The sequence below is a fragment of the Falco cherrug genome, chromosome 3 (assembly GCF_023634085.1).
Source record: "Falco cherrug isolate bFalChe1 chromosome 3, bFalChe1.pri, whole genome shotgun sequence".
Taxonomy (NCBI): domain Eukaryota; kingdom Metazoa; phylum Chordata; class Aves; order Falconiformes; family Falconidae; genus Falco; species Falco cherrug.
In genome coordinates, this window is record NC_073699.1 from 112,858,730 (window position 1) to 112,872,941 (window position 14,212).

The 14,212-nt window shown below is 50.5% G+C and overlaps 1 protein-coding gene across 1 annotated transcript in view; it reads right to left on the minus strand.

Moving 5' to 3' along the window:
* Positions 1–211: 211 nt before the first annotated feature.
* The window catches only part of DISP3 (dispatched RND transporter family member 3), a 103,536-nt gene continuing 89,535 nt past the window's right edge, over positions 212–14,212 (minus strand). Inside the window, 19 exon segments of the mRNA XM_055704386.1 lie at positions 212–810; positions 1,503–1,526; positions 1,528–1,670; positions 2,669–2,782; positions 3,152–3,311; positions 3,674–3,819; positions 5,005–5,131; positions 6,062–6,237; positions 6,361–6,491; positions 6,946–7,127; positions 7,811–7,947; positions 8,550–8,672; positions 9,107–9,268; positions 9,663–9,824; positions 11,281–11,426; positions 12,175–12,314; positions 12,707–12,867; positions 13,092–13,226; positions 13,650–13,786. Of these exon segments, the coding sequence (XP_055560361.1) occupies positions 448–810; positions 1,503–1,526; positions 1,528–1,670; positions 2,669–2,782; positions 3,152–3,311; positions 3,674–3,819; positions 5,005–5,131; positions 6,062–6,237; positions 6,361–6,491; positions 6,946–7,127; positions 7,811–7,947; positions 8,550–8,672; positions 9,107–9,268; positions 9,663–9,824; positions 11,281–11,426; positions 12,175–12,314; positions 12,707–12,867; positions 13,092–13,226; positions 13,650–13,786 (2,869 nt within the window). The 3' untranslated portion in view covers positions 212–447.

The window sequence follows — 14,212 nt, forward strand, 5'->3', positions numbered from 1 at the left end:
CAGAAGGAAGGGTTCTGAAAGGGACTGGATGGCGTTCCCAACTTCCCTTTTAGCTTTGTGATTCCAGAAAGCTCTGTTCATTTAAAAAAAAAAAAAAAAAAAAAAAAAGGAAGGGGGGGTGGAGGTGGTGGGGGTGTGAAAAGAGGGGGAAAAAAAAAGTAAGAAAAATATAAAGAAAATTGAGAGGAGACCACCTCCCCTCCTACTCACAGGCTGAGGTACTCCCTGGGCAGCCCTCACTGTCCATCGTCCATCCATCACTACCGAAAATAAATACAAGTTTAGAGCAAAACCCATTAGAAAATAAAGTGCATCTGGAGTTGAAAAACTTCTGGAAAAGGGGATTTTTTTCCTCTTTTTTTTTCTTACAAAAAATATCCTTTAAAAAAAAAAAAGAAAAAAAGAAAGGGAGCAAGGGGACAGAGCATGTGGCTCTCGGCATAGGGTCTACAGGGCTGTCCCGTTAGGGAGAGGGATCTTAAATCCACTCTTCAGGAGGGCGAGGCAGATGCATAGACCCAGCAGGCCAGCGAGGAGCACCCCCCCCACAGCCTTGAGGCACGAAGTCCTGCTGCGGGTGAAGGTGCCAGGCCCCATGATGCTCAGCAGGGCCGTGCTCACAGTTAGTGTGTACAGGATGGAGACTCCTGTGTTGAGGGCCACAATCTTCCCAAACTTAGCGAAAGGGGCAATGATGCAGAAGAACAGCGGGACGGTGGCAATCACTGTGGTGACGGCGCTCGAGACAATTGCCACACCCACGTGACGGACCGCTTCAACTGTCCTCCACTGGCGGCAGGCTGTGGGGTCCTGGCAGAAGGGGACAGCAGTGTTAAGGGGGAGTGGGGACAAGAACACAGGGCTGCGCTAATATTTTGGCCTTTGAGAGGGTGGCTTAGCTCATAGGGTCCTGATCCAGGACAAAGATGCTGTGGGAGTGCAGATCGGACAGTCCATGCAGTCTCTGAGCACGCTGGGCAAACAGTGAGGTTAAAACCCAGCAGAGGCAAAGTCTGCTGGATTTTGTGGCGCCTTTCAGCCACATCAGCCAGAGGCATTGCATGCAGACACTATACCTGGGGTCAGAGATCCTCAAGCTTTTGTGGCGTCCATCTTCTCAGAGAGGCAAAAGATGTTAACAAGGCCCGAGGGCCAGCACAGCACAGCTATTTGCGGAGGTTACGGAACGAGGGTAGGGCCATTCCAGCACAAGATTGCCTTCACCGGGACGTGGAAAGGGGTGCTTTAGACAAAGCCGTGGCCCGTAAGAAAGGGACAGCCATGTGGGTTAGACCTTCAGCTGGGTTTACCATGCTCAGGTACACAAGCTCACACCACTCTGAGCAGTCAGCTAGATGAGCAGCAAGCATCCCAGGCGTGCTGTGAGGGTGGCAAGACACATACCCCCCTTGCCCATCATGCCTTAGGTCCTGCATCACAGCTGAGTGGCACAGAGGGCATGAAGGGAACAGATGCCAAGCTATAGGAGGAAAAAAGCTCACCTCTGCCTGGTGTAGTGGCAGGTTTTTCCCCTGCCAGCAGGTAGCCCTCCACCAAGTGCACACAGTAATCGACAGAGGAGCCAACGAGGATGGAGAGCGAAATGGCTTCCACGGCTCCCATTTCCCAGCCAGACCAGTACATGATGGTCACCACCAAGCAGACCACCCCTGTGTGAAGAGGGTCACATTAGGCAAATTTAAAGGACTCTGCTGCAAGTCAGCCATTGAGGAGTTTGGGGTCATACCCTGCAGGTCTTCACCCTAGCCAGCCTGAAACTTGTACATGCTCCCCACTCCTGCCCAGAGGCAAACACTTCCCTCACCTTCCCTTGCCACAGGAACCATTCAGTAAAGTAACGAGACCTGCTGAGGACAGTAAAGCACCTAGCTAAATGTTAGGCAAACTGACAGATGGATGCCAATCCAGACTAATGCTTGCTAAATGAATCCAAGCCTGGCAAGTATGCATCTGTGCACACGTGAACTGCAGGAAAGAGGGGCTTTTTTTTTTTTTTTTTTTTTTTTGCTTGCTGGAGTTACACACAGGCTGAGCTCATGATACACATGAGCACTCTTTCTTAAAGGCAAGAGTGATGTTTTTTTGAGAGTCATGTGTGGGAGACTAAGTGGTTTTAAAATGATAGATTTGATTTTTAAACTGAGAAGTTTAGCAACACACTTAGACCACGATATCGTCAAATCACCAGCCAGGGAGAGGGAACTATTTACAAATTTGCTTCAAATACTAACAAAACTGCTAAAATATTCAGCTTTTAAAGTCTCCCACTGCTTGGAAACAGCAGCCGTGGTGCAGATTCCTTGGGAAGCAGTGCAATTGTTATTCAGAGCATGTGGGACTTAATCACATTATTATACGTAACAGGCAAGGATGGCATTTGTGTAGCTAAAACCCTGATTTAAACAAATAGAAGGGATTGTGTAGATAAAACACACTGGGAATTAGAAACACAAATCTACTTTCCCAATGAGGTTCCTGTGCATTTGTTCAGAGTTTCTCCCATTCACCTAGGTATATCAGGACTGGCTCCTAGAAAGCCAGAAGAGTTTACATAGAGTAAGAGCAATTCAGTTCAGATCACTAGATACCACAATCCACCAAATTCAGACAATGGAAAAGCTTGACACACTGGAATTGGCATTTTTACCTAAAATGCTGAGCAGCACTGGCAGCAGGAGGAGGATGTGAGTGGTGAACACCGCCACTGCAGCCACACAAATAACCAGCGAGAGGACGAGACCATACAGGGCACTCTGCACTCCTGGAAGAAAAGAGTCAGCTGATTTGACTCCTGGAAGGTGACAGCTGGGATGAGAAAGGCACCGTGACCCTGCTGACAACAAGGCAGGCAGGCACACACTGTGGGAGATGGGAAGGGGAGGATGGAAGTGGAAAGCGGGCAATCAACTTCTTGCCTCTCACATCAGCAGGGCAGAGATCCTTCTCTACTTCCCTGCCCAGGATTCTGACAGTATACACTGCTTGATGCAGAAACAGGCCTTAGGAGTTTGCACAGCAACGGTAAGGGACTGAAGGCAGAACACCTCTTCACAACACACCCTGTCCCATCTGATGGGCCTGTATCAGAGAGCATGGGCTCCTCAGGGAGAGAAACATGGCAGTCACTTGCCTATAATCTCCATGAAGATCTGCTTCCAGTGCTCACAGGTCTGGAAACCGTGCCGGAGAGCTGAGCCCTCGGGGAAGAGCTGGAGTTGCTGCTGCAGGAATGTCTCCCATTTCAGGTAGTCAGCATAAGTCTGGAAGGAAGATTTCCCTTTGTAGGTCGTCTGTAACAAGATGAACATGTTATTGTTGTGTCCTGCTCCTTGAGGCAGGGTACGCATGGCATGGGAAGAGACAGAATGAGCCAGCTGGAGCTGCATCACCAGGCAGAACTGGCGATGGCAGATGGGCAAATCTGCCACCAGCTCTTTGCCTGAGCTCTCACGGTAAGAGCAAATTGTGGCATAAGCAGCCATTTCTAGCAACCTGTGAGAGCGAGCATCTGCCTGCAACATGGCACAGACACTAGCAAACACTAAATTATAGCTGCAAGTGCAAATGGCCAGTGCAGAAAGAGCAGAGCTAAACCCCCAGAAGTCACAAGAAGAGACTGTCACAAGGATAGATGGCGATGCCACGTGCTCACCGATTCAAATGCCATGGAGATCCACTGCACCTTCCCATCCTTCACCCCCACTGCCCCATGAGAGAGCTGTCCAGGCAGCAGGTTTGGCTCAGGGATGTTCTTGCACTCAGGGTGCAACATCTGCAGAAAGGAGGAGATGCTGTAACCTGGAGAGAAAGAAAGAGCACGGGATGGACAACAGGACAGGGAAAGGAAGCATAGTGGAGCAAGGGGATGTGGGTGGGGAAACCAACCCAAAAAACCAAGAGAAAGTTGCAGGCCCCATTTGTCAGCAGCTGCTTCCCCTTGCAACTCTTGACTTGCCAAAACCCTTGAGGTCTCAGCACCAGAGCCCTCAGCTGCTGCTAGCTTGAAAGGGCACTCTGTGCCAATAGCACTAGACAGGACACTACCACCACTGTTTGTTTGTCCCCAGCTGTCAGGAAGCAGTACAAACAGCAAGTGCAGAGAAGCTGTCTGCCTCGCCTGGCAGGGATTTTCTCCAGGCAAGAGATTGGCTTTTGGCCTGAAGCCTTCCAAGACTCAGCTCTACAACCCTGTGACCTCTGAAGTTGGAAAGAGACAGTCTGTCACCGGTTAGGTATGTGAAGCCACAGGGGCAGTGAGTAGCCCCATCATAATGAGATCAGGTGTGATCTGCTGGTTATTCAGGAGCTACTAAGAAGATATTTACTTGTCCAAAGATCCCAAGTGTATCATAAGCAATATCCATAACTGGAAAAAACAGATACAATTCCATTCTTATCTTTACTGGATTAAATCCCAAAGAATATGCCCAGTGTCTTTGGAGTTAAAGAGACCATTTCTTTCCCATCTCCCAGAAAGCATGACCAGGGGCACGTTCTAGAAGGGTAAAGCTGCCTTGGGAAGAAAGGGAGGTTGCAAGAAGCAGCCACCCTTTCTGGTTTGCTGTTGAGGACCCCAACTCAATCACAGACTGCTGCAAGCAGAGCTGCAGAACAGGAGCCTGATGTTCCTGTCACACTCACTGTGTATTTCTCATCCCCAAAACGTTGGCACAACCCATGGAAGCATGAGGTGAATGGCCCACGGAGATGGGTGCTGTGACTTAAGCCAGGTGGCAACGAGCAGAGCTGTACTGCAGCCAGGTTGGGAGAGCTGACTGCTGAGAAACACCTCTCCTCCCAGCACTGCCTGCATCTATCATTGACTGGTACCTCCCTCCCCTCTCCCTGCTCCATCAAGCTGAGCTCTGAAAGTTTAAAAGCCCTCAGCAGTCACGCTCCTCAGGCTGGAGGGTGAGAACCAGTCTCCACCCAGGGACCCAGGATCTCCCCAAGGACTCTGTGGGTGGCATCAGTCCTACCTACCAGAGGGCAGGCACTGAGCCCCTCCTGGCTTCACCAGCTCAGTGTTGCTGGCAATGGCTTTGCAGAGGCGGCACAGGTTGCCAATCTCTTTGAAGAGGTCAAAGCTGTCATCATAGATAACGCTGCCCTTTCACAAGGAGATACAACAATAAGAGCACCACACGTGAGGCATACACACAGCAACCGGCACAAGGCAGAAGCTAAGCTCTCTCCCCAGGAAGAAGCCACATGTCCCTCCTACCCCCAAAAAAAGGAAGAAAAAAAAGCCAGGCAGCATGACAGAAGCACTGATAAATGAATAGCCACCATGCTGTGCCCAAAAACATCAGGGTCTGCCCAAGGAGCAGCTCTGAATCCCTAGCAGTGCCCAGCATGACACTCCAGCTTTCTGCCCACTCCACTGCCTGTATTTCACACTGCCCCCTCCAGAGGAAACAGACAAAGGCTGGTTCTGCACAGAGCTCCCAAATCAGAAGCCAGGACAGCAGAAAGCTGAAGTGCATTTACCAAGTGACTAGAGCTAAGCATAATTTTTCTGGGGAAAGGCTGTGAATGTCTCAAGGTATCAGACCCGGGAGGTAAGCTGTTCCTGGAACAGTCACATTGAATAACCTTTCCCTGGAGTAATTGGTTTGCATTTTTTCATGTTAATATCTCATATCAAGATAAACAATTATAGAAAAATATCAGTTCCCTGGATCTTGCATTTGTAGTGAGATTTTCACACTGAGCTCAAGATGGGTTTGCTTCTAAAATCCTCAAGAAAGCCAGATTTATACTCAAAATTAGAAGGTTGGATATTACACTCAGAAAGGGATTTTCTGAAAAGTCTGAAGTGATTTTAGTAAGGGCTTCCTGATTTCCATTATTTTTGACTTTGCTAAACCAGAAATCTACTTTTGGCTCGTCACAATGCTAACATCTCTGCTACTCCATCTGTCTAGACTGCTGGGCCACACTGCCTAGGTTGTGGGGATTAATTAAACACCATTCAGGGAGACTGTCCTTCACTCATCAGCCCCAAGCATGCTAGTCCAGCATGTCAGAATGCGTGTACCATGTCCCCGATGACGTGGTTGTCCGGGCGTCTCGTGCGATTAACACCTCTGATCCCAAACACTACAAACACCATGGCTCCTGTGTCCACCAGTGGCCGCACCGCTGGCTTCCCGCAGCCTGTGTTCATGCAAGGATTAAATCCAGAAGTGGCTGACAGCTTTGCTTTGGGTGCTGCTGTCAAACACAGAAGAAAGGTTGGTTACATCAGAAGGTAGCAGCAAAAAAACCAGCCAACCAAACATCTTACTCTCTGGACCTGACAGCCAAACGCGGCTGAACAGGTCCTCATCAGCTTACCTTTCTCACTGGGAACATAGAGGATGCCTTTGGTGGGTCCATCTGGGCTAGAGCTGAGAAGACAGCCAGGAGGTGCTACGCACACTCGGCCATGGTAAGGGGGCTTGTGCGACTGGGCAAAATACAGTTTCCTGTAGAGCAAGGAGAGTTTGTTATGGGGGACCAGAGGTAGTAAAGACGGTGGGCCCAAAGCATTACATGGAAACAGACATTCTCAGGGACAGAAGGAAAGGAAAAGGCGAGCAACTCCAGACCTGGATCCCTAGCTATTGCATATTTTGTGCTTCCTGTTCAGCCCATGAGTTCAGGTGGGTAAGGGCAAGACCAAGATCACCAATGTCTTTTTGCCACCCAAAGAAGCCCCCAGTCACAGTCCTGCACGCATCAAGCCTTTGGCACGTTAATGATACTATGGGCCTGCAAATAGCTTTGCCAAGATAGGGCACATTTGCAGCAAAGCAAGTCCTAGGGCCACGGATGTCACCAGCTGAGGGCAGGACTGGCACTGGGCATTAGGCATCCCGTATCAGCCACACAGCTGTGCTGGTTTTGCTGCCTGGCCCCAAGTGGGGTTTGGAAGCTTACCGTGTTCGCTGCTGCTCCTTGGCGGCCACGTAGAAACTGAAGTCGAACTTCCAGCCTCTCTTGGTGTCACAGGACAAGGTGGTCATCATCCACTTCCTGGGGCTCGTCTGCTTAAGCAGCCCTACTGTGGACACACAAGCTGTCAGCTTCCTGGTGAAGTTACCGAAAGGCACTCTATACACCTAAGCAACGGATTAATGAAAACAGACACTTAACTCCACAGGGTTGCAGCCTGTTGCACATTAGCATCACACACTCCCCTCCTCCCTGAGCACCGGCACAGCCACACAGAACGAGCACTGCAGGTGCAAGCCCAGCCAGCCCCCAGCCTGCCTTCTTCCCAGGGTCAGCCAGCGTGTGATGGAGCCCCTCACCACCCCCCTGCTCTGTGGCCTAGGCTGAACGGTGGCTGCTCTGTCCAGGGTGAAGGACATCGGAAAGCGAGTCCATCCAGGGGGGTGTGTGTCCAGTGTGGCCTATGCACAAGCAGTGTGGCCTGCTCGCCTGTCTGTGGCTGGGCAGGAGGTGGCAGTGGGAATCCAGCCGTCTCAGCAGCAGTTTCTACTAGGATGAGCACAGCCGATGACACCAGGCCTCATCTGATCTCTACTGACACCCACACTTCTGCTCCCACTGCTGACAGTCACATCACAACAGCAATGAGTAAGTATTGTGGCACTCCGAGGCATAATCTTGAACGATGCCAGGCACAACGCCCTCTGTGTTAGCTACCTTACTGAACTGTTCTGCAAGTTTCACCCTGAGCTACCTAGGACCCCATGGAGAGACAGGAGGAGGCTCTTGTGCTCACCTGTTGAGTGCTGCACTCTTGATAGAGGGGTCCAACATCCCTGGACTGACTCACCTGGAATGAAGGCACCTCCCCGTCTCCTGGTGACACCATCTGCCAGGGGGCAGGGACACTGGCATTGAGCGAGAATCTGTAGATGGCTGGCCTTCCTTTGCTTCTGGACTTGGAGATATAGACAGTCCCCTGGAGATCTGAAAAAAAACAGAGGACATGAGGGCTAGTGGGACTTCTCAATCAGGAAATCCTACAGATAGGGGCAGCAGCAAAGAAGGGTTCTTCCGGTCTGCTGTCTCCCCTGGGGCAGCAGGGATCGCCTCTGTCTTCCAGCAGCACAGCACACCTTTCAAAGGTTTTCACAAATATATCCTGAGCTGCAGTAATTCCCGATGGCTTACTGATTCATGTCATCTCAGGACCTGGCCCGATAACTCTTTCATCCTCAAAATCCCCTGCAAAGCAGGCTGCATTTACTCTTCTCATGGCCTGCCAACCAGGTTGTGACACAGGACTGGGATGCAAGAGCTCTGAGCTCCTAGCCTGTACACAGACCAGAGAGATCTGTCACCTGACTGTACTGTCACCTGGGTCACAGGACCATGTCCTACAGAGCAGTAGGCATTCAGGGGAAAGGGGATTGCCCCTTACATCCAACACCAAACCACAGTTCAGCGGAGCAGGGTCCAAAGAGAATTTATCCCCATCACCTATTCAGAGATCTTACGACAAATTTTTAACCGAGTGAATCCTCGGGCCCTGGCCCCAAATGCGGTCAGAGTCATCATGCCCCACTTACCTTGCTGCCCTGTATCACTTATGCTCCCTTTGCTTCCCCAAGGTGACCCTGAGCCCCTCTTCTTTTTTTCCAAGGAGGTTCGGATGTTGTTCTGCAAACTGTGGGGCTTTTCCTGAAACAAACCTGTCCCACAAGGTTAGTCAGGAAGGAAAAAGCCACTGGGCTGACAAGAGACCTACCAGCCCTGTGCACACCATGGACCCTGCTACTGAACATCAAACCCTAGGCAGGGAAGAACCACAGACCCCTAGCCGGTCACTGGCATGTGACCAGCACTTATGAGTAAAAGTAGTCAGTTTTCACAGACTATAAAAGAATTGCTCCAGCAGAAACACTCAGGCAGTTCCTGGCTAAAGCAGGAAATACTTTTCAAAATACTCCACTCCTACAGGCAACTCAACCACCCCACTCCCAATGCACGCCTCACTTCGATGGGGTCCATCCAATGTCCAAGGGGATACCTGAACAATGTCGGCCTCCACCTCATCTTTCAGCTCCTCTGGCCCAGAGCTTAGGCCAGGCTGTACCCACTGTGGTCTGGGGACCAGTGCTCTCACCTGAGCAGGTAATGCAGGAGATGCCTTCAGCACTCAGGTTGTATTTCAGGTCTAACAGCACCTGGATGTTAGTGTCTGGCCGGAACAAGACTGGAGCACGGCTGGCTGGCTGGAGGCGGCTAGCAAAGAATATGGACAGGAGCAAAACAAGGAGAAAGAGCCCTGCAAGGAGAAGCCCAGGTAAGTGTGTGTAACCCTAGATGCATCCCACGCTTACAACATAGACAGCAGAGGTGTAGCAGAGAGATGGTATTTTCAACAGGAAAAAGGAACAGCCCCTGATGCACGCTGGCAGCTGAGCTTACTTGTAATGAGCCCCATGCCTGGAAAACCCCATCAGACTTGCCATTTCAGATCTGAGCAAAAGGAGAGGGATGAAAAAGTCTCAGAGTTCCTCACGACTGTTCTGAGGATGCTCTTCCACAGAGTTGGAAGCCATCCACTATATCCCTTTTCTCAATCTCTTGTCACTAATAATCAAGGCTTGGGGACTCACTGAGATGCTGTCAAACCCTCTAAAAATCCATGGGGAAGGAAAACTGCCCTCTTTACTTACCCACAATCACCCATCTGCTCTTCACTGCAGACCACAGCACCCAGTGTTCCAGCAGCTCCTGCAGATGAATTATCAAGTGACCCCGGTTGCTCTTCTCTGCAGGAAGCTGCAGATTTTCTGGCATCACAGATACCAAGGGGACATCCCCCATTTCCAGGGAGACTAGAAAGAGAGAAATCAAAGGCAGTCTCAGTGCTCAGCATCACGAGTGTCTCCCATAGCTTTCTGCTCTCCTTTACAACATTGTCTGCAAGTTGCTGTACAACTCACTCAAGCTAAAGAGATGGAGTAAGAACCAGGTGGAGGCAGTGACTTCCCAGGATGTCATAGGAAGCATCTTTGTCAAATCACTGACATGTGACAGCTACACTTCTAAATCCATAGCTCAGTCCAAAGCTTATGCTTCAGGCTATTCTTTCTCTGCCAAATCCCACTAAGACTGCCCATAATGTCACAGGGACACTGCATGCTTCTCAGGCCAAGCAAAATTTGTCCCTGTCCCACTAAGTATGCCTTAGAGCTAATTACAGACAGCTGACCTCTTCCTGACTGCAGCCTGGCTCCCATCTGATCTCTTTTCTCCAGCTCACGGCAGCCTAGGGAAAGAAGAGGGGTCAAAGTGTGCCTGGCACGCTGTGCAGCTGCCCCACAAACCGTGCTTGGACACCAACTGGAACAAGCTGCTTTGTTTCTTCACAAGTTACCTGATGCCCAGGGGCCCCTGGAGAAAAGCCTCCTGCTGTTCGCTCAAGGGAAGGGAAGGAGCTATTTCCATACATTACCATCGCATGTGGCTCTGGCATACTAAGGAGGCAGCTCTTGCAGCAGTGCCAAAGCTTAGTTGCCTGCCTATCAAAGGCAGCTCAGAGCCTGCTCTGCAGGGAGGGGGCCTGCGCACTGCTGTGGGATTGATGGGCTCTCAGCCATCGATCCCTTTGCCTCCAGCTCCAGTCTGCTGCTAGGCCGGAAAGCTACGTGCTGCCCAGACCACTTCCGTTGGGGGGTTTTAAAAGGAAGAGATCCCAGCAAGTTTTAAAAGCCAAGTACAACAGAGCATGACCCTGTAAGCACCCCTTGTCTTCAGTCAGGCTAGAAGGATTATCTCCTGCTAACAACAGATAGGGAATTTCTGGGCTCTTTTTCTAGATTGCTTATGTGGTCTCATGCAACTCACTGCCCTCTTCTTGCCATGATGGAGCAGATGCTCTGAGGAGGTGATGCTGGAGAATAACAAAGCGTTCTCTCGCTTACTTCCCAAACTCAGTGCTCTGAATGGCAGGGAAGAGGGGAAAACACTTTACTCGAAGGCGAGCTGTCCTGGTGCTATGGATTAGGTATTTCATGGCTAAATCCATGTCACAATCAGAGATTCCAGCCAGAAAGTACAATCCAGGTCAGACCCAAGAGGATTAGCAAAGTAATTAGAGAGCATGTATCAACACCCACTGAAGATCTCAAAGCAACTTACAACCGTGAGTGAGTTCAGACTCCTACAACCTCCTGTAACAGCACCATCTCCAGATTAAAAATAGGGAAACCGAGGCACAGACCAGTGGCAGGGACAGGATGAACAGGGCAGTGTGGTCCCCCTGAAGGCCCTACACAGCAAGGCACATACCGGGCTCCTCCTCCACACTGAGCAGTGGGATGTCATCATCAAGATAGGGAAGCGTCTCTCTGCCTGCTCTGGAGGTGACCTCTGAGGCAATGAAGAGATCTTCAGCCAGGTGCAAGGCACTCTTTTTGGTGCACTTCTGACTACAGCTGGATCAGAGCAGGGAAGGAGACAAAGGCATAAGTTTTAAGCCACATACCCTGCAAAGTGTTACCAGTGGGCTCCTGCAGTGACAAGGACAGCAGGAACAGTCTGCTCCAATTACTTGGAAAGACAACAGGCACTGCCATGAGCAATTTCCATTGCTAAGTGCTGAGAGGTCAGGGGCTGAGCTGCTATGGCAGAGCAGTAGCAGGCTGGGCTGGATGCACAGAGCAGGGCTGAGCCATGAACACTGGGTGCTGAGTGGTGGGAGTTTTCAGCAGTTCATCTCCCTGCTAATGAATTAAATCAGGCCAGGTCATCTGCACTGCTAAAGAGCAAGGGAAGGGGAAACGTGCTGACTTCCAAGTACAAATCTACATGCCCTGCTTGTGCTCACAGGCAGAAGCAACGTTGATCTGTGTGCCTTGCAGGGCTTGTGTCTCCACAGCTTGAGGATTCAGCTGTGCAGCAAGTGCAGGTTCAGCTCTGAGCCACGCAAATGGCTCCGATACTCCATGGGATTCAACATCTGGCTCCTGGGAGACACCTGTGTGTACACCGGGGGAATGAGACTGAGACCTGGCCCTTCAAACTGGAATAGCAGGAGTTAAGTTTCCTTTTGTTAGAGGGAATGGCAAAGCCAAGCTGAGGGGGATGAGGATAACTGAGAGGATAGGGCAGGGATTTCCATGCTGCCTCAGCCATGAGTTCCGCAACAACTTCCCACCCACACAAGGAGGCTCCAGGGCTCACCTGGTTTGGCAGGAGCTCTCTAGTGGGGACACATAAAGGGTCCATATTCCAAGAGCAGCTGGCATGGTGAAGAGCACAGCTACCCAGCAGCAGGACACAATCAGCGACATGAAGAGTCCAAAGTCATGCACGGCTGGGATCTACAGGAAGAGAGAGAACATGGACTTAGGATCAACTGGGGCAGGAGGCCTGGAGAGGCACCAGATACCTTTTTCCAGCCTGGAGGAACCTGAGAATAGCACATGCTGACCTCAGTCCTGGTAGTCAGCAAACCTGGTAGGTGAAGAGCTGAGCTGGAACCTGACAGCCACTGGATCATGTTTAATCTGTGGCATGGGAAATATTGTCTTGCATGCTGATACAGGGAGAGTGTCCACTGCCTTAGAGCAGGTAAGGGACAGCTCTCTAGGGCAAGCAAGTCCAGCATGTCCCTGTGCTGGAGGAGAGGACAGAAGGAGGTGCTGACAGCTTCCCTCTCTATTAGGCCCTCTGGCAGAAAGAGAAAGCCCCAAATCCCAAAGCTGCAGTGTACCTGAGAGAAGATGTTGGCAGCATATGCTGCAGCCGTGGTCAAGGAAGTGAAGAAGGTGGCCTTCCCTGCTGTCTGGATGGTGTGGATCATGCGCAGTCGCAGGTCCTTGAGGTGGGTTGCTTGGCGATAGGTATTGATGAAAACAAAGACATCATCAACCCCTGGGAAAAGAGGGGCGATATTTTGATACAGTGTTCACTGTAGGGACATATGCTAAAAATCTAATTTCCCTTCAACATCTGACCTGCAAATATTTCACTTACAGGTAATAGAGGGAAAGGGCTTGAAAATTCAATCTGCATTTGCCACCATCACCTTTCTTTCTCCTGCAGGCAGGAGTTATGGCAAGGCAGCACAGGCAGGTTTTGAGCAAGGATATGCTTACCAATCCCCACAATGACAAAGGCAGCCACACCGTTGAGTATACCCAGGTACTGGATCCCAAATACGATGTGGTACAGGAACAGAGCCACCAGGCAGCTTAGCCCAATACTGGCAATGCCAAAGAATGACAGGAACACTACAGGAGGAAAGAAACATGGAAAAGAATAGTACCACTGGCCACCCCCTGGGAGAACAGACATCTCACACCCGCTCTATTGGGACACTGGTTCCCAGGAGTGTGTTGGTGACAGAGAATAGCTCAAGGCTGCCGGAGTACCGCCTGCAGACTCCTTCCCCTGAGGCGCATCCACAAAATATCAGCTTTACAACAGCATTAGTAAGATGGGAATTTGCATCTTATTCCTATTCTCCTGTGAGCCTTCCCCCCACCCAGCCCACAAATCTCTGCTCTGGAGAACCAGACCTTCTGCATGCTGCTGTGCCAGAAAGCCAGGCTGGTGTCAGGGCATCAGAGCCTCGCCTGGGGCTTGCGCCGAAACAGGCAATCATGGCCCATTTGGATTTGTGTGAGAGCAGAGCAACCACGACTACAGCCTACCTGAGCAGGAGGTAAGGATGTAGACCAAGACAGCTATGCAGCTGCTGCTGATGAAGGCCAGCAACATGTCGTTGTTGAAAGTCCTCCTGACTTCATAGTCAAACAAATCTGTTCCTCCATACAGCACCTGGACTTTGCTAGAGTGGTAAAATATGAAGGAAGGAAAAGGAGTTAGGCATAGTTGAGTGTAAAGGGAGCAGAGCCAGCAAACTTAAAAGCACAATGTCTCCCCACAGAGCCAAAGGAGATCACTGCTCTAATAAACTTGGCAGTTCTCTGAGGAAACAGCTCAGAGTGGTGAGAGCAGGTTGAACGAGGTTGCTGCTAGAGGTGAAGTTCATACAAGGGAGAAAAATAAAAGAGCAAGTCTAATATTTTTTTAAATTCTTCCACTGCATGGTGGGCCTTTGGCACTAATAGACAGCTTCTGAAGCCTCCAAAGCCAATTCCATTTGGAATCCTAATCATTGCTTATTATATTAAGCACAAAGGTAATAACCAGCAGATGCAGGCAGAGCGAGAGCTTATCAGAAACCATATGATTTACCAGCTTCTGGTTCTGG